Consider the following 20,466-nt stretch of genomic DNA (forward strand, 5'->3'; position numbering starts at 1 on the left):
GGAATGTGGTGTTCTTGTTGGCATTCATCTGTTCCGGGGATATGTGAAAACAGCTAAGTAAAACATTTTGTACTGCACTTAACTTATTTTCCTAGGAAGGAGAACAGAATAACATTGATTTTGTACCACCCTAACTGGGAACATTAGCTATGTAAGACAAAAGTGACTTGAGTAAAAGGTAGGGGATGGGGGGAAAGAGCTGGGAAATTGAACTCCTCTCCCCTGGTCACTCGTGTGCTCCTTGCACAGAACACGAGAAGCATGATCACTGCATGATCACTGCTCCTCCCTGCAGGAGGCCTGCCATGTGAAGTTGGTTCAGAGCCTGGGTCCCATGCAGAGCATGGGGCTCCTGCTAGGACACCCAGGGCCCAGACACCTTGACAGTGTGACTCCCTCTCCTGGGCTTCCTGATACTCCCTGCAGGTGTGGTGGGAACCAGCTAGGTCTTTCTCTGCTTCCCCTAGAAAGCATGTCTCAGAGTTCCATGCTAAAGGAGCAGCTGATGATAATGGCTGCTCCCTCGACTGACGTGGTCCCGATTTCATAAAGAATCCCGAGCCACACAGCTTCTCTGGTTCGTGCACTTTATTATCACTCTCTGTGACAAGAACATGACTGTGGTAGGTTGTTTCTACTGGTGCCTGGAAGGAACGATTGGAAATTGAACTGAAGTTCTGAGATAGACACTCTTTCATTGCCTATTTGATGTACAGGCAGGACAAGGGTGTTGCCTGCCGGGTAACCCATTGACTTCAGTTCTTCACGTGTTCTGATTGTTTCTTCCCCTCCACCATGTAGGTTAGTATCCCCTAATTTCCAAAAGCACTGAGAGTAGATGAAATTTCTTCTAAGAGAAAGAATGTAGCATTAGGTAAGCTGGAAAAGGTGCAGTGTGATGACAAGAGGGGATAATCAGTCTAGGTCATGTTCTGCACTTTCAGTGACAGGTTGAGGCCTGCAAGGCCCCAGGGGCCTTTGCAATGGCAGCATGGCACCATCCACCTTTGTCCACTTCCTATAACACGGCCAGGGATGGACTCAGCAGAAACCTAACGCAGCTTACGAACCCAGTGACCCGGCTCAGGTTATGTTGTTTCCATAAATGCAATTTTGAAGCATTATTTTTTTAAACTCTTGACTGCATCAAAAGAAAAGAAGAGTAGTTTATTATCGGCCAAAGTTCCAATATTAAAAAGCATCAGAAATTGGATATGTTCCTCTGCTCTGATGGAAAGAGAAGGGAGAAGCAAGATAGTTCAGTTTAGTTCAATTCAGTCGCTCAGTTCAGTCGTGTCCGACTCTTTGTGACCCCATGAGCCACAGCACGCCAGGCTTCCCTGTCCATCACCAACTCCCAGAGTTTACTCAGACTCATGTCCATCAAGTCGGTGATGCCATCCAGCCATCTCATCCTCTGTTGTCCCCTTCTCCTCCTGCCCTCAATCCCTCCCAGCATCAGGGTCTTTTCCAATGAGTCAACTCTTTGCATGAGGTGGCCAAAGTATTGAAGTTTCAGCTTCAGCATCAGTCCTTCCAATGAACACCCAGGACTGATCTCCTTTAGGATGGACTGGTTGGATCTCCTTGCAGTCCAAGGGACTCTCAAGAGTCTTCTCCAACACCACAGTTCAAAAGCATCAATTCTTCCGCTCTTAGCTTTCTTTATAGTCCAACTCTTGCATCCATACATGACCAAACTGGAAAAACCATAGCCTTGACTAGATGGACCTTTGTTGACAAAGTAAAGTCTCTGCTTTTGAATATGCTGTCTAGGTTGGTCATAACTTTCCTTCCAAGGAGTAAGCATCTTTTAATTTCATGGCTGCAATCACCATTTGCAGTGATTTTGGAGCCCAGAAAAATAAAGTCAGCCACTGTTTCCACTGATGTACTCTGCATTTAAGTTAAATAAGCAGGGTGACAATATACAGCCTTGACGTTCTCCTTTTATTTTTTGGAACCAGTCTGTTGTTCCATGCCCAGTTCTAACTGTCACTTCCTGACCTGCATCCAGATTTCTCAAGAGGCAGGTCAGGTGGTCTGGTATTCCCATCTCTCTCAGAATTTTCCACAGTTTATTGTGATCCACACAGTCAAAGGCTTTGGCATAGTCAGTAAAGCAGAAATAGATGTTTTTACGGAAGTAAGACAGCTTGGCTGTAAAAAGAAAACTCAGCCCCCTATACACTGGGACAGGCCCCAGCAGGATGGGAGGCAGGGTTTCAGAATGGAAGAGCTGGCTTCTTCTCCCTTCAGAGCATGGTGCTGAAATCACCCTCTCCACTACTGGCCAGATCAAGTCTAATGTATTTCTTAAAATCAAGGGCCAAAAATGATCTGGCAAAGGGAAAAATAGTTAACTTTTCCAAATTAAGTCAATGCAACTGGAAAATCTGGAAATTTGTATGGAGTTAGAGAATACCTGAATAACTCCTTTCCAAGTTCAGAGATTTTACTCCATTCATTGCAACAAGCCTGAACTCTCAGTACAATTTTATAACTTTAAATCACCTACCTCTAAATTTAAAAAAGCAAACATGAAGAACTATTGGCATCTCTGAGAAGATGGAGCAGCAGTTTTTACACGGTTCCAATATGGCTCTTTCTTCCTTTATTGTGTCACTTGCTTAGGTGCCGTTGACTGTTCAGGGGTCCCAGCCTCTGGGATCCAGTGTCAGATTTCTGTCATTATGTACTATGGGCTTCCCTAGTAGCTCAGACAGTAAAGCATCCACCTACAATGCAGGAGACCCAGGTTTGATCCCTGGATCTGGAAGATCCCCTGGAGAGGGAAATGGCAACCCACTCTAGTATCCTTGCCTGGACAATCCCATGCACAGAGGAGCCTGGCAGGCTACAGTCCATGGGGTTGCAAAGAGTCGGACTCGACTGAACGACTAACACACACGTAGTCATAACAGAAATAAAGTACTCAACAAATGTAATGCACTTTTGTCGTCCCCAAAGCATCCCCCTCCAACCCCGATCCGTGGAAAGGTCGTTTTCCATGAAACCAGTCTCTGGCACCAGAAATTTGGGGCACCTCTGGTTTATTTTTTATTTTTTTTATTTTTTATTTTTTTTTATAGTTTTTTATTTTTTTAATTTAATTTTCTTTTTTTCTTTTTTTTTCTATTTTTTATTTTTATTTTTATTTTTTTTTTAATTTTAAAATCTGTAATTCTTACATGTGTTCCCAAACATGAACCCCCCTCCCACCTCCCTCCCCATAACATCTCTGTGGGTCTGGTTTAGATGATAGCTTACAGAGTACAAAATGTTTTATTTCTAAGCACAAGCACATGCACAGATGTGTGCTTGAGACAAGTGTGCTCCTGACATGCTGAGAGGGTGGTGAGTGATTAGAATGGGATTCTAGCCGCACACATGGAGATTTTAACTGCTGAGTGCAGGTTTACTGGCCGCACGGCCTCCACCAGATTCTGTTCAGTCCCCAGCCTCCTGCAAGGGCAGCTTTCTCTTTCCTTCCCTTCTCTGGCTGCTGCTGCCTAGCCACTTCTTCCCATCATTCCCCTGAAACCCCTCTCAACAAACACCGTCTAGCTGTCAAATTAAAAGGGAAAGTTAAAACCTTCATCTTAATGAACTCCACTATGAAATCTGACGATGCCGACCACACTGCTCTTTTGGAAATTCTTTGCTTGTTTCTCCTCCACCCTCTCGGACTGTCTTCTTTCTTGCTCTCCACCATGGCCAGCTCCTCCTCTTTTCTGCTCTCTAAATGCTGCTGGAATCCAAAAGATTCCAGTGACTTCTCTCCTGCTGCCAGTGATTTAGGCTGATGGCTCCTAAAAGGGGATTTTCAGCCCAGAGAATGCTCCCGAGACCCAGTCTCTGAGAGCCAGTTGCCCACTTCATGTATGAGGGTGTCATCCTTTCTTCTTCATTCTCTAGATTTCTCATCTTCTTCCCTGTGATCTACTGGATGGTGAAGCACATCACCATCCTCTTAGTCACCTGAGCCGGAAATTTGGGATTAATCCACACACCGTCTCCCCACCCAAGTCCGAATAGTCCCAAGCCAGTTGTACCTCCTTCATCGCTTTGCATGTTCTCTTCCTCTCCATTTTCACTGCGATCGTATTATTTCTCTTTGGTATTAACACAGAAGCATCACATCTGGCCTCCGTGACTCCATCCCCCGAAATCTGCCTTTCATCTCACTGCGGATCTTTACAAACACAAGCATGACCACAAACATGCCCTGCTTAAAATATCCAATGGTTTCCCATTAGTTTCAGAATGAAGTTCCGCTTTCTTAAAAAGGAGGACATCAACACTGAAAAGCAGGAATAAACCGATGCAAAATAGCTTATTTGGACAAAGTTTGTTGTGCTAGGGACCTCACCCACTGTCTGATGCGACCTACACCTCCTCCTCTCTCAGATTTATCTCTTCAGCCCTATTCCGCCATCAGTGAACATGTGTGCTCTGTATAGAACCTTACCATTCTTTCTCCTTTGCCTACCAGTCCTTGTCTTACTTACATCCTTATTCACCTGGGTAACCTAACCATCAAGACATAGCTCCAGTACGTTACCTCTTCTAGGAAACTTCCTGTCCTCACCTACTCTCCATAATTATATTTCACACTCAGTCTGTATCTGTTCCTCCATTTTCCTGCTGAGTTTCTTATGATGTTTGACACATAAAGGAAACGCAATAGGATGTCTGACGAGTGAATGAATGGGTGAGTATTAGGCCAAATAATAAAGCAAAATAGGATGGTGTAATGAGCATTGTTCAATGTCTTATGAGGAAAAGTGTCAAACTTCCAGTCTGGGAGCTGCTGTGCTGTGTAATTGAAAGAATCACTTACGTTTTCTGTACCTGGGTTGCTTACTTATAAAATAAGATCATGCTAAGGCATGATGAACGTCCACATTAGCTCTGATAGTCCGTAATCCCATGACTGCGCTTCCGTAGAGAAGCACAAGCGGCCACGGACCCAGCTGTATGTTAGAGAACTGACGCGGGGCGCACACACCCTCCTACGCTGTGGGTGTGCCCCATCTGGGCAGCCACTTTACAGAACTGGCCTCTTAACTCCTGAAGCTTGAATGTAAAATCTTTCAGAGGAGGAGGTGTTTATCCTGGTGGGAAAGCTTGAGCTTACCGTTCCCTCTGAAGTTTCTTATTGCATTTCCCTCTTACTGAAATGCCCTGACTTCTAAGCGGGCTGAGTGGTGGTCAGGGTTTCAGCGAGCCGTGCAGCCCCTGGACTGGGGGGATGTACCTGTGGCGTGGCGGTGACTGGGTGCAGGTCCCATCTGAGTGCGCTTTTCTCCTTTCTTGTAGATGGAAGCCCTTACACCTGGTGGGTTGGCAAAGCCAACGAGAAGCACTACTACTGGGGAGGCTCTGGGCCTGGAATTCAGAAATGTGCCTGCGGCATCGAGCGCAACTGCACGGACCCCAAATACTACTGCAACTGTGACGCGGATTACAAGCAGTGGTGAGTGCGGGGGCCTGGCGTGCGAGCTCCCTTCCCAGCCTGCCTGGAGGCCAGACTAATTAGATGGGAGAGAAAGTGTGAAAAGTGCTGAAATAATAAGAGACTGGGTTAGAAAGGTTCGGGACTAACCCAGCTGACAAATGTCAGGAACGTTCTGAAAACTATAAAAGCCGAAAGAGGTCAGTGCTACAAGGGTATGCATTTAGAAATAGAAGAACACATAATTGATGTATTCATATTTTATTCAGAGAGGAAAATAATGAGGCATGTAGTAGACAGTGATTTGCATTATAAAATGTGCTTTGTGACAATACAGGGGGTGGCCGCGGGCAGGGAGCCGTGTGCAGGCGTGTGAGAGCACAGCGGCCTCTACGGTGAGTGCTCCCACCTCCCACCGTGTTTGCTTTGAGGAGCTGGATGAGAAAAAAAAAAAAGACAGAGGTGGGAAAAGAAAGGGAAGATTGTGCTCTGCTCTCGTCTTCAGCAACAGTGCTTGCGGTCTGGTTTTCTTTCATGCCTTGAACTGTTTATAACTCTGATACAAATCAGTTCAAAGAAGATCTATTTGGGGTTTCTTTCATCCCTCTGCTGGCTTTTGTCCTGCTTCACGGCGAATGGCTGTGTCTGTGTCCGTAATAGATAAAGATAAATCAGCTGTCATTCTGTGGGGGAAAAGGCCCCAGAAGTTTTGAGTGGAAAATGTGAGCCTGAGTCCGGTTCTTCCCGTAAAGCTCACATCTTGCAACAGCTTCTGTTTCTGACATGGAAGAGGCGGCTGTGCTCCATCCCCGCCTCTGGGTGGCAGCAGAGAGCACAGCCCCCGAATTTCTTCATGTGACTGATCACAGTTGCCTACAGTCGCCCCGGTTTTAATCGATGCTGACTACATAGAGGACAGTTTACAAGATAAGTTCATCCTACCAGTCAACTGAAAACTAGTTCTGCATGTAAAGTTGTATGCTTGTCAGGTTGGATGCTTACCTATTTTCCAAAAGCCATTTTTTTCTTTTAAGTAAATGATATTATTACAGAGGCTATACATTTCAGTGGCTTAGAATTTCTGTGCATGTGTATAAATAGCTATCATTACTCTTTAACTGTGGTTTCTGGTCAAGAGGAAATAATGATATATTCACTCTTTGATTTTGTTTGAAAGCTGTGTCTCCAAGCACATGCACACACATTGACACACTATAGAAAGACTAGAAGTCAGGAGAATGAAATCAGAAAGACCCGGCCTTCGAAGGTGACTTTTCAGCCAGGCCTCGGTTCAGTCAGTCCTTCCCTCATATTTATATCACTGGAGCTCTTGTGCCAGGGAGTCTTCTAGGTTCTGGGAATAAAACAGAGACTGGCAGTAACAAGAACCCCTTCTCTGACCTATGTTCTTGTCACTTCTTACTAGTCGTGTGTTTGTAAGTAGGTTCTGAGGGTTTGCTCAGATTCATTTGTCTGCTCAGCTTTGACTCACAGAGGCTTTGGGAAGCAGACTTTGGTGCAGCCTCCCAGACCAGAAGGGAGAGCGCTGTTCCCGGATGGTTCATTGTTCAAGCAACCCACACTGTTCAGTGCTTTTGTCCTGCCATGGAGTGGAGTTGAGATATTCACAAGGAAAAGGGAGATCTAGGGGGGGGGAATCCAAGGGAAATTGGTTTTTGTCAGATGTCATCCCAAGGGCTCAGGACACAGTGACCAATAGAGCATGCTCTTTGTCCTCAAGGACCCTGAAACTAGTTGGGAAAACACACACACACACACACACACACACACACACACACAGACAACATAATACAACCAGCGCTCTGACGAAGACATTGCAGGGTCCAACAAAACCAGTGCAAGGAAACTGAAGTCCAACTGAGGAGAGTGGAGAGGAGCCAGGACAGTCCTTGTGAGTCCAGGATGCTTGGAAGAGAGCTAAGAGCTTGCAGGGCACACTCTCCCTTGCAAGACTGACTTGGAGGAGAGGCAGGAGTGAGGACAGCCGGTTTGGGGAGCCATCAGGGCCGAAGATCTGGGGTGTAACGTGGAGAAGAAGAAGGCTCAGCGAGGCTGAGCAGCTGGGCAGCAAACACCAGAGCTGTGTTCTTTTCAGTGGGTGGTAGGAGATGGATTTACTGGCAGTGAGCCCTGTGGAGGTAACCTTGATGAAAAGGGTGGGAGAAGGGGGAAGAGATCCAGCGAAAGGAAGTCACGAGCGTTCCTGAAAGGCATTGAGGGCCAGACAGTGGAAACGGTGGAACATATGTGAGATATTCGAGAAGTGGCACCTCCAGGACTTGATAGTTATGACTATGTGAGAAGAAAGAGAGGGGTCTGGGTAGGCTCCCCACTGGGCACCTGGAAATGGTTAAATTCCTTACCAGGTAAGGGAATAACAGTTCAGCGGGTAGATGATGGGTTCAGCTTTGAAAATATTAAGTTTGAAGCTCCAGCATAACACTGTGTCTAAACCCAGAGAGGCACCATTCCTGGGATCACTGGTAAGACATTCAGGCTTCAGAGCAATGCACTTCTAAGAACATACCTGAATTCAAATCATCTATGAGAAGACACTGTAGACAGACCTGTTCAGCCTCACTCAGACACATGCCTCTGCAAGCTCTTGATTAGACTGTAATTTTTCAGTTACTCGGGGACTTGCATACGGCTGATGTATTGTTTCCTTCTGGCTGAGTAGTACCTAAGATATCCTCACCCTTTTGCTCCTATTAAGATGGTCTAATGTCTCATAGTAGGTGCACTGTATCTTGAGCAAACTGAAAAGTAAAAGCAATATGTTTACAATAAATAGCTACTGGAAAGATCTTTCCTATTCGGTACAAGAACAAAAGCTTTTGGTGATGGCTTCTTGGGCTTTGAGTTCACCAGCACCTGGAAATGCTGTGGATGCTTTCAGTATTTCAGAATGAATAGATTTAAAAGTTCCTGGAAGCAGAAAACTTTATATCCAGGTCCAGATCTGCCACTTTGAGGGGAGGCTTTTAGCCATTCTTACATTTAGGCTTGTGGTCTGTATAATAAAACTGAATCTTGACTGGTAGACTATTGTGAGAGCTAAATAGAATGTGGAATGGGAAAATATTCTAATATTCTGTGAATTGTACAGCGTGGATACATAGCTGGTTGCAGTTCTTAGTTGTGTAATTCTCATTGCAGTTCTTACCAGTTCCAAATGAATCTTAGGAAATGAAAATGGCACCAGGGAAAGAGGTCCCTGTGCTTTCTCGACCTGCCGTGCCACAGGGCACGAGACGAATTCCACAATAGTTTGAGGCAGTGACACAGAGCAGACTTTGCCAGAGGAACTTACAAACCAGAGAGCATGAAGACAAGAGAAAGCCTAGTCCATCAACCCCATCAGCTCTCAGAGACATGCTGGACCAGGCTCCTGTGCTGAGCACAGGGTTTCACAGAACTCCTGGCTTCTCCCACCTCACAGGGCAAGAATGAGAGCAGCTTGTCAGTGGAGCCATCAGATTCTTAGGGCACCAGGAAGGCTGAGCACACAGCCAGGGGTTTACTGCATTGTCTGGGGGTCATGCTGGAAGAGGGAAGAAGCCAGAACCCAGGTAGGAAGTAGACTCCTGCAGCCTCCCCCCCTCCACGATGGGGAGAACCAGGGAGCACTTCCAGCTGGCTCACTGTCCAGGCTACACAGAATGTGAGCTCCACAGTCACAGAGGACAGCTGAAAACTCAGGAAAAGCAGTCTGGTGCACATACCCATGTGAAATTCACACGTGTGAAACAACATCTGTAGTGATATAAAAATAGAAGCTCCAATACTTTGGCCACCTGATGCGAAGAGCCGACTCACTGGAAAAGACCCTGATGCTGGGAAAGACTGAAGGCAGGAGAAGGGGACGACAGAGGATCAGATGGTTGGATGGCATCACCGGCTCAGTAGAATGAGTTTGAGCAAGCTCTGGGAGATAGTGAAGGACAGGGAAGCCTGGCGTGCTGCAGTCCATGGGGTCACAAAGAGTCAGACATGACTTGGCGACTGAACAACAACAACAAATAATAAAAGGTTCTACTGAATCTCATGTTTTCAGGGTCCATATCCATCTAAGAAAGTTGCTGCTACCAGTAATCTTACCTCAGTCAGACAAATCGTTTGATTAAACTGGACTGAGACCAAAGTGGGTACAAAGTTCTCCTTTTCTCTTTCCTCTGTGTGAGATGTAAGTCAGGGCGTTTCGCTTCTCTAAGTTTTCATATCCGCAAAATGTAGATAGTACTTCCCAATTGATGTCAAGTTCCTGGCAAAGTGCTGTCATGAATGAACACTTAAAACTGCAGTAGGGTATGCTATTTTTATTACCTAAATGATGAATGGAACTCTAGCTGAAATCATTAAAAGCTGTCTTTTTTTAAATTGTATTGAAATATAGTTGATTTATAATGTCATGTTCATTTCTTCTGGACAGCAAAGTGATTCAGTTACACAAAGTGACTCAGTTATACATATCTACATATCCATGTGTGTGTATATATATATATATGTGTGTGTATTTATATATGTATGTGCATATATATATACACACACACATAACTTCATCTCTCCTTCCCTTGCACCCATAAGTCTGTTCTCCAGGTCTGTAGTCTGTTTTTGTTTCATCAGTTCAGTTCAGTTCAGTTCAGTCGCTCAGTCGTGTTCGACTCTGCAACCCCATGAATCGCAGCACGCCAGGCCTCCCTGTTCATCACCAGCTCCCAGAGTTCACTCAGACTCACATCCATCCAGTCAGTGATGCCATCCAGCCATCTCATCCTCGGTCGTCCCCTTCTCCTCCTGCCCCCAATCCCTCCCAGCATCAGAGTCTTTTCCAATGAGTCAACTCTTCGCATGAGGTGGCCCAAGTACTGGAGCTTCAGCTTTAGCATCATTCCTTCCAAAGTAATCCCAGGGCTGATCTCCTTCAGAATGGACTGGTTGGATCTCCTTGCATTCCAAGGGACTCTCAAGAGACTTCTCCAATACCACAGTTCAAAAGCATCAATGCTTCGACACTCAGCCTTCTTCACAGTCCAACTCTCACATCCATACATGACCACAGGAAAAACCATAGCCTTGACTAGATGGACCTTAGTCGGCAAAATAATGTCTCTGCTTTTGAATATACTATCTAGGTTGGTCATAACTTTTCTTCCAAGGAGTAAGCGTCTTTTAATTTCATGGCTGCAGTCACCATCTGCATTGATTTTGGAGCCCCCAAAAAATAGTCTGCCACTGTTTCCACTGTTTCCCCATCTATTTGCCATGAAGTGATGGGACCGGATGCCATGAGCTTCGTTTCATAGATAGGTTGATTTGTCTCACGTGTAGGTTCCGCGTATAAGTGTTATGTATTTGTCTTTCTTTTCTGACTTACTTGGCTTCGTATGATCATCTCCAGGCCTATCCATACTGCTGCAAAAGGCATTATTTCATTCTTCTTTATGGATAAGTAATATCCCATTGTGTGTTTGCACTATACCTTCTTTATCCATTCGTCTGTCTATGGGCATTTGGATGGCCGCCACGTCTTAGCTATTGTAAACAGGGCTGCTGTGGACATCGGGCTGTGTGTATCTTTTTTCATTTGAGTTTGGTATGGGTATATGTCCAGGAGTAGGGCTGATGGAATCAGTAAAGATTTCTTAAAGCACAGATGCATAAATTGGGGCCCAGGAAAATTTTACGTCCAATTACATTGGAAATAAGAAATGGAGAGAAGACTAACACTCAGATTTCCAAACTTCCACGCCAGTGTTCTTCTACAATATCATGATCTAGGAAGATGACTCATGTTGTTTTTATCTTTTTTAATGATATATGAATTTAATGTTTTCACTAGTTATATGTAAATTTTAAATTTAAAGCTTAAGCAATAGACCACATATTATATGTTCTTTTTTAAAGGACTCTAAAGCTTAGATTAAGCATTTATTCTTATTTACTAGAGTAAAACACACAAAAATGAAGCTGAGATAAATTAGATCGTAGCTCTGAGCCTACTTCTGTCTCACAGCAAAGTGGCAATGGGCTGCAAGAACTATAACCATCTCAATAATTGCCTGATTATCTATGCCTTGAGAAGTTTTGCACAGTTATTTCGGAGATTGGATGTAATTTAACATTTATGATTTACTATTCACAGCAACAGTAAATATTCCCACCTACAGTGCCAGAATCCTAATTAAGCGCGCCTGGTCTCAGCTAAGTGCCCACCACTGGGTAATTCCTGGCCTCGGACAGCCTGACTCAATGAGCTAAATCATCGTATCGGACACTAGTGAATCCAAAATGGAGCAGCAGGGAAGGCAGCCCGGTCGCTGCTCCGATGCCCGTATTGCACTGTACTTGTAGAATTTCTGGATAAGGGTTCCCTGGCCAAGGTGAGCACAGACATGGGAACACAGTCTTTGTGGTACAACTAGTAATCAGTTCTCACCTCAGTAGGCTTCCCTGGTGGCTCAGGCAGTAGAGAATCTGCCTGTGATGCAGGAGACCTGGATGCTACCATCCTGGGTCAGGATGATTGCCCTGGAGAAGGAAATAGCTCACCTCTCCAGTATTCTTGCCTGGAGAATTCCATGCTAGAAAGGCCGGTCACATACTAACTGGCCGTGCCCTATTCCATGGGCCCTGAAAGGAACTGATGTGTCTGTAGAGCTTTTTCCTAGGCCAGAAATAACCCATGACAAGGTTTATAGGCCGCAGAATCTCTTCATTTTTTCAAAGCCAGAACCTTCACATACGATGGGCTCAGCTTATTATCCAATCATTAACAGCAAAATATTTGGGATGCTTTGAAAAGAAATCATTCTACGTTTTTCCATCATTGATCATTTCATCTGATTTTCTCAGTAACATTTTTTCTGTGAAACATGTTCAGTTTTATTCAAAGTGAAATATTTGTATGTGCATTCTCATCCCTCATGTTGTTCAACAATAGCAATAATGAACATTTATTGAGTGCTAATTATGCACCAGACCCTGTTCCAAAGTGTTTAAATGTATCATGCCATTTAAACATCACATTGACCCAATGAGGAAAGGTGCTGTTTTTCCCCATTTTGCAAATGAGGCAATTAAACCCCAGAGAGCTTCAATTACTTCCACAAGGTCACACAGTTAACAAGAGGGATAGCAGAGATTCAGACCCAGGGCAAGCAAATTCCAGACTCATGCTTAGATGTTAACTAGCAAGATATAAAGTCTATAGAAATTTTAACATTGGTACTATGTACTGTATGATTTCATTTCTTCCAATTTTTAAAACTGTGATAAAATATATATGAAAAAATTTACTGTCTTACCAAATTTTTAAGTATAGTTCAGTGGTATTAAGTACATTCACTTTGTTGTGCAACAAATGCCACAGTCCATCCCCAGAGGTCTTTCCATCTTGGACAATCGAAACTCTCTATTCATTATAAAATAACTCCCAGTTCCTCCCTGCCCCAGCTGCTGGTAACCATCATTCTTCTTTCTGTCTCTATGAATTCCGCTATTCTGGCACCTCATGTGAATGGAATCATACAGTCTTATTTCACTTAGCATAATGTCCTCAAGGTTCTTTCATGCTGTTGTTCAGGCACTCAGTGGTGTCCAGCTCTTTGAGACCTCATGGACTTGCAGCATGCCAGGCTTCCCTACCCTTCACCATCTCCCGCAGCTTGCTCAAACTCATGTCCATTCAGTCAGGGATGCCATCCAACCATCTCATCCTCTGTCGTCCCCTTCTCCTCCTGCCTTCAGTCTTTCCCAGCAACAGGGTCTTTTCCAGTGAGTTGGCTCTTTGCATCAGGTAGCCCAAGTACTGGAGCTTCAGCTTCAGCAGCAGTCCTTCCAATGAATATTCAGGATTGATTGCCTTTAGGACTGACTGGTTGGATCTCCTTGCAGTCCAAGGGACTCTCAAGAGTCTTCTCCAAGACCACAGTTCAAAAGCATCAATTCTTTGGCACTCAGCTTTCTTTCTGGTCCAACTCTCACATCCATACATGACTACTGTGTTGTTGCATGTATCAGGATCCCCTTTCTCTTTAAGTCTGAATACTATTTCTTTGTATGTGTATACCACATTCCATCTTTCATCAGTAGACACATGGTTTGCTGTTGCTTCTTAGCAGTTCTCAGTAATGCTGCCATGAATGTGAGTGTATGATTTCAATTTTATTATCTACTTTTACTCATCTCTGTGCTGTTCTTTATTTGGTTTTTAGAAAATCTCATTTTGATTTTACTGTAAGAGTAATTTTATCATGAAAGTAGTGAAAGCGATGACAAAATAAATGTTTGAGGAGTATTTACCAGTGAAATGGAAAAGGAAATGGCATCCAGCTCTAGTAGCCTTGCCTGGAGAATCCCATGGACAGAGGAGCCTCATGGGCTACAGTCCATGGGATCGCAAGAGTCAGACACGACTGAGCAACTAAACCTAACCTAACCTACCAGTGAAATAATAGATGTACACTCTCACTTAGGAGTATCCTCTCATTTAAACATCAAATCTATCGTACAATATAGGTATTATCGTGTCTGACTCTTTATGACCTCATGGACTGGAGCCCGCCAGGCTTCTCTATCCATGGAATTCTCCAGACAACAATACTGGAGTGGGTAGCCATCCCCTTCTCCAGGGGATCTTCCCCACTCAGGGGTCGAACTTCAATCTCCTGCATTGCAAGCAGATTCTTTACCATCTGGGCCAAGAGAACAGTACAATTTTATCATAAATAAGTTCAAATTATTTTCTAAATGTAATCTGGTTTTGAGTCTTCTCTCTGTGGCTAGCTTAGTGACTCTGAACAAGTTGCAAAAGCTCTCTGTGATCGTTTCCTTAGAAAAGAATTGAAGTGGTGATAGTACCTACACTGAATGTTAGATCTGATGTTTGAATGAGGGGACGCTCCTAAGTGAGAGTGCACATCTGTATTTCACCGATAAATCCTCCCCAAACATTTGTCATTGTTTTGACTACTTCCCGTAAGCACACTCCCATCACACACTCAGAGTTCCGTCATGATGGCACTTCTGAGGAATGCTCTTCTGGCTCCTCAACAGGCCAAGACAGTAGTTAATACTCAAATGTGTATGTGCAGGTAAAATATTAAAATGAGTAGCTACTGATACATTTCCCTTTTGGATATATAAATGCAGATGCCCTTTTGATCGAATGAAGGCCATCTTAAAATTTAAAATGAAGAAAGAAAACGAAAATGTTATATGAATCCTTTTTAGCCTCACAGCATGCGTTTCAGTATCACAGCATTGCCAGAATGGACTGCAGAAAGGTTCTACAGCCCTGGGTATTTTATGCCTTATATTTGGTCTACTAAAGTTCACTGGCCAGATTTTCTGTACTGTAAAGATGCATCTGGACAGGATTTTCCTCAAAAAACCTAGCAGCTCAACTCTTTCAGAAGAGGAACTGCTTTCCAATATGTGGGTCAGGGCTAAGAGCCCAAGGGAAGGGCCTTTGCTGTTTCATTAGGAATCCACCTTGGGATATGAAACAGAAAATATCAGCCAGGCTCATCCAGCCTGCCGGAGAGCTCAAGGTACAACACGGCCTCTGAGTTAAAAGACCCCTTGGCATCGAGGCCAGGGAGATGTCTCTTTTAGTTTTCAGAAGAAGCATAAAAATGATATATTATATTCTGTCTCAGGGACATTTTGGTGCCACCTTGCTTGGCACAGCATAGAATTCTCCTGTCACCTCTTGGATTGTATCCTGACAGAAAGGTAATTGGGCACCAGAGAAGATGTCAGCAGAGTATCAATATGGTTTGACCAGTGCCCCTAAATAATATTGATGGCAGGAAAGGGAGAGGGATTAATCAGGTGTGAGCCTGTCAAATGCTCAGAGTGTGCCATGGGTTCCTGAAATAGGTACAACTTCCCACAGAATGCTAAATGGACTTCAACAGAATACGTTATTTAGCGATCTTGAGGGAAAAAAAAAACAGAGCTAAGATCCAAGAGAGATTTATAAGAAAGCACAGTTCATTTTCCATCAGCATCCCTCTGTCCAACATGCTTTAAAAAGAGGGAGAGCTATTATTATATTTTCCAGGAAAAAAAAATTGCATTCTTCCTAAAAAATCAATCATGAGAAAAGGCTCGAATTAAAAGGTGCATCACTCAGTTGAAAGCAAAGTGCTGATGAAGCAACAATGAGACAGGTTGTCAGTGTGGGTCATAGGGAATCCACACGTGATGAAGACTATTTGTTTCTTTACTCTGTGTCCATTGAAAGATAAAATGGATCATCACATTTTCATCAGCAAAAAAGCTGCATAAAACGCAACATTCAAAAAACTAAGATCATGGCATCTGGTCCCATCACTTCATGGCAAATAGATGGGGAAACAGTGAATCTGTCTAACCATCCCATCCTCTACTGTCCTCTTCCCCTTCTGCCTTCAGTCTTTCCCAGCATCAGGGTCTTTTCCAATGAGTCAGCTCTTTGCATCAGGTAGTCAAAGTATTGGAGCTTCAGCTTCAACATCAGTCCTTTCAATGAATATTCAGGATTGATTGCCTTTAGGATTGACCAGTTTGATCTCTTTGCAGTCCAAGGGACTCTCAAGAGTCTTCTCCAACACCACAGTTCAGAAACATCAATCCTATGGTGCTCAGGCTTCTTTATGATCCAACTCCATACACGAACTCTGGAAAAATCATAGCTTTGACTATATGGGTCTTTGTTGATAAAGTGATATCTCTGCTTTTTAATACACTGTCTAAGTTTGCCATAGCTTTCTTTCCAAGAAGCAAGAGTCTTTTAATTTCATGGCTGAAGTCACTGTCTGCAGTGCCTTTGGAGCCCAAGAAAATAAAATCTGTCATTGCTTTCACTTTTTCTGCGTCTATTTGCCATAAAGTGATGGGACTGGATGCCATGATCTTAGTTTTTTGAATGTTGAGTTTTTAGCCAGCTTTTTCACTCTCTTATGCAGGGAGGTAAATGATTGAGATGGAAATATAGAATGTTTGGAAAATCTGAGGACATGAGCTTGGGTGATAGTATTTGCCCACCTGTCTTTGTCAGCACTGAAAATGATGCACTTTGACTGTAAGCTAGTGTGGTGGGGGGATAATGGTTCCCAAAGATGCTCACATCCTAATCCTCAGACCCTGTGAAAGTGTTCCCTTACCTGGCAGAAGGGACTTTCAGAATGTGGCTAAGGATGAGAACCTGGAGATGAGAGACTATCCTGGATTATCAGGGTGGCCTCGTGTAATCAGATGAGTCCCAGCTATGATCATAAAAAAAAATCTGATATCTAATGACAGGAAAAGTACCAGAGAGCTGGTATATTGCTATTTTTGAAGAAGAAAGAGGGAGTCCATGAGCCAAAAAATGTAGGCATTTTCTAAAAGCTGGAAAAGAAAAGAAAATGGATTCTGTCATAGAAGCTCCAGAAAAACAACTTGGCCCTGACAATACCTTGATCTTAGCGCCGTCAGACTCACGTGGGAATTTCAGTCTACAGAGCTGTGCTGTGCTGGGCTTAGTTGCTCAGTCATGTTGGACTCTGCGACCCCATGGACTGTAGCCTGCCAGGCTCCTCTGTTCATGGTTTCTTCTCTTGACCAGCAAGGATTGGCTGCCTGTTCTTATCTGTGATCAGATATCCTTCAGTTGGGCGATTATACTGCTGATGAAAGTAATTTTGAAGACTCAGAAATATCCATTTTTGTATCCAGACATGCGGTCCTCAGAAACACTGGGTGGGCAGTTAGTGTTAATGTTTGTGCCTCCTGCTGAAAGTTAGATGTAAGACTATGTCTTCTTGACATCCTTCAACATTACAGTTCACGGACCTGATCCTCTTCCCATCCTTTTCAAATTTTAATTGACAGACAGAGAAATGATTGGATAATGAAGACTTTATCCCTTTTCTTATTTTCATAATAACTAATGAATTAAAGAGGGATGTTATGGGCCTTATGGGATTTCCAATTGTAATAGCTCTATTTTATGGCAGACACCATTAGCCTTCATTGCAGGCCATTCTTAATCTGGCCTCGATCTGTTATTTGCAGTCTGTTAAACTCCTCACGATCCAGACAGGCGCAGCCCTATTAGCAGTAAGGCTTCATAGCTAAGACAATGCCTGGAGATGATAAGCACTGTTATTTTCTCTTATTATTTGGACGTATTTTGGCCAGCTTCCTGCATTGCATGGAAGTGGTCCTATTTCCTAAGGGTCTGGATGCAATTGTTAATATAAAATAGATTTTTTGAGAGTCATTTATTGCATCCATTCATTTAACCCATTGCTCAGTGAGCATCTACTATTTCCTCTGCTAGAGCAGCGACAATAAAAGATGACGCCACCTCTGCTGCTTCTGAGCTGAATGCCTTTGGCAACTTGTGTACTTAACTTGTCTCACCTCTGTCTTCATGTCCATAAAATGAGAAGAACAGTATCCGCTCCATACAGAGTTTTATGAAGATTCATATTTTATGCAGTATTTGTTGTTATTTTCTTAGGCTTCTGAATTTCAGAAACTCATGAGACTAATAAAGGACAAGCAATGGGCCCAGTGGGCTGCAGTCCGTGGGGTCTCAAAAGAATCTGACATGACTTAGTGACTAAAAAACAACAACAACGGGCCAAATAAATACAATTGAGGTGGATTTATTCAACATACATTTATTGAGAGCCCACTCTGCACAGAGTAGTACACAAATATGAGAGAGGGGTTCACTGGTGAGAATACAGAGTAAGTCCAAGGCACTGGGGTGGGACTTGAGAGTGCGCATTTTTGCAAATGAAAGAGAATTTATAAGCCCTTCGAGAGAAAGAAAACCCTCCAGAGGAAATTGTTAAGAATGGTCCTGTCGGGTCCCAATTAGTCACCTACAAATTATCCGCACTGCAGACTATCCCTAGTATATATTTCTAGTATAGAAAGCATTACAATAATCACATTGAATCCTTGTAACATTTTAAATATGCATATCAAAGCAAATTACAAATATTGAAACAAAAATGAAGACAGGAAGAAAATAAGCTGAGGAATGTAGTGAGGGAAAGGAAAGCTATAATATGAACTAGCCGATCTTTCTTGCTAGGAGCAGCCTTCCCCCTTCTAAAGGAATGTGTTCGTTTTGTGTTGACTGTGTCTCAGTCCTGCTTGTAATTCAGAGTCAATGCTGAGAGAAACCCATCCTTGAGACCAGCATGGCCGCTGTCTGAAGGGCCAGGCCCAGGGCTGGAGACCACTTCCCAAGCTTCCTCCTGTGTCTGTTGAATGGTTCAGACCGCTTCTTTGTCTTCTAGGAAGATGCTGATGACGTTCCAGGGTCTCTCAAGGACACTGTGGGGTAGGAATTCCGGAGGGAATGTGATAACGTGCAAATGGAAGCTCTGGTTTTTTCTGGTGATGGATCATGTACCACAGCAGGTCCACCCTGCCACTGGTGTGCTTGGTCCAGGCTGCAACGTCTGGAAGCCACTCAGACTACAAAGAGTATTTCCTGAAACTGCCAATCCATTCCAATTCTAGGAGCCGTCAGACCGTGTTCGTCAGTATTAACTCTCTCAAGAAAGCATTCAGAAAAAGGAAAATAGGCTGAAGCAGCAAGAGAGACGGTTACAAACTGTTAGTGATGTTGTTGGTGGTGGTTTTTTTAGTGGCTAAGTCTTGTCCAACTCTTAGGGACACCATGGACTATAGCCCGCCATGCTTCCTGGAGAATCCCTCTGTCCATAGAATTCTCCAGGCAAGAATACTGGAGTGGATTGCCATTTCCTTCTCCAGTGAATCTTCCTGACCCAAGGACTGAACCCACATCTCCTGCATTGGCAGGCAGTTTCTTTACCACTGAGTCAAGAAGGGATTTTTAAAAAGCAGCTTGTTATAATTTATTCCACACTCAATATGAGGCATATGTATGACATGGCCACAGAAATACACACAAAGTGAAATACTCCTCATGTCACCTCATCAAGTGTCCAAATTACAGGACTCCATGGCAAGCATCAGTGGACCACACCTGAAATATTAGATCTGATAATAGAAAACCAGAATGTGGGAAATGAGGTCAGGGGACCTGACAACTACTCTACGTGAGAAAATTGAGAAAAAGAAGAAGGACCGGATGGAGGAAGTTGGGAAGTGGGAAGAGAGGGGAGAGGGTGGCTACTGTCCAGCACAAGGGTCGCTTCCCTACTGTTTAGGGGTTAAATCGTGTGTCTAAAGAGATGTGTTTAAGTGCTAAGTCCAGTACTTGTGACTGTGATTTTGTTTGATATAGGGTCTTTGTAGATGTAATCAGGCTGAGATGAGATCCTTAGGGTGGGTCCTGATACAAAATGACTGGTGTCCTTGTGAGAAGAGGAGACACAAATAGAGACACACACAGAGAAGACAACAAAGAGATTTCTGTCGGGGTAGGCCACCCAGTTAATAGCACCTGGTTCCAGCAGCCACAGGACTCTACCACCCTCCTCTCCCAACTGGCTCCGAAGCCAGTGCCTGTTGCTATTGGACAGCTCTGGGTGTTTACTAAGGGCTTCCCAAATCCCACGCAAAGTTTAAGTACTTAGTCTGTGTTTTTCTTCATGGAATCCTTGCAACCACCCTGTAAAGCAGTTACCATCTTTATGTCAAGTTTGTAAGCAAGGAAACCAAGGCTTTGAGAGGTTGGTTCAGTTCATTAGCTCAGTCGTGTCCGACTCTTTGCGACCCCATGGATCTCAGCACGCCAGGCCTCCCTGTCCATCACCAGCTCCCAGAGTTCACTCAGACTCACATCCATCGAGTCCGTGATGCCATCCAGCCATCTCATCCTCTGTCGTCCCCTTCTCCTCCTGCCCCCAATCACTCCCAGCATCACAGTCTTTTCCAATGAGTCAACTCTTCACATGAGGTGGCCAAAGTACTGGAGCTTCAGCTTCAGCATCATTCCTTCCAAAGAAATCCCAGGGCTGATCTCCTTCAGAACGGACTGGTTGGATCTCCTTGGAGTCGAAGAG

General features: G+C 43.9%; 1 protein-coding gene across 1 annotated transcript in view; it reads left to right on the top strand.

Moving 5' to 3' along the window:
* Positions 1 to 20,466, top strand: part of CNTNAP2 (contactin associated protein 2) — a 1,656,810-nt gene that overhangs the window by 1,161,538 nt on the left and 474,806 nt on the right. The window contains exon 14 of the mRNA XM_052638430.1: positions 5,323 to 5,479. Within this exon, the coding sequence (XP_052494390.1) occupies positions 5,323 to 5,479 (157 nt within the window). The remainder of the gene's footprint in view (positions 1 to 5,322; positions 5,480 to 20,466) is intronic.

The sequence above is a fragment of the Budorcas taxicolor genome, chromosome 4 (genome assembly GCF_023091745.1).
Source record: "Budorcas taxicolor isolate Tak-1 chromosome 4, Takin1.1, whole genome shotgun sequence".
NCBI lineage: Eukaryota > Metazoa > Chordata > Mammalia > Artiodactyla > Bovidae > Budorcas > Budorcas taxicolor.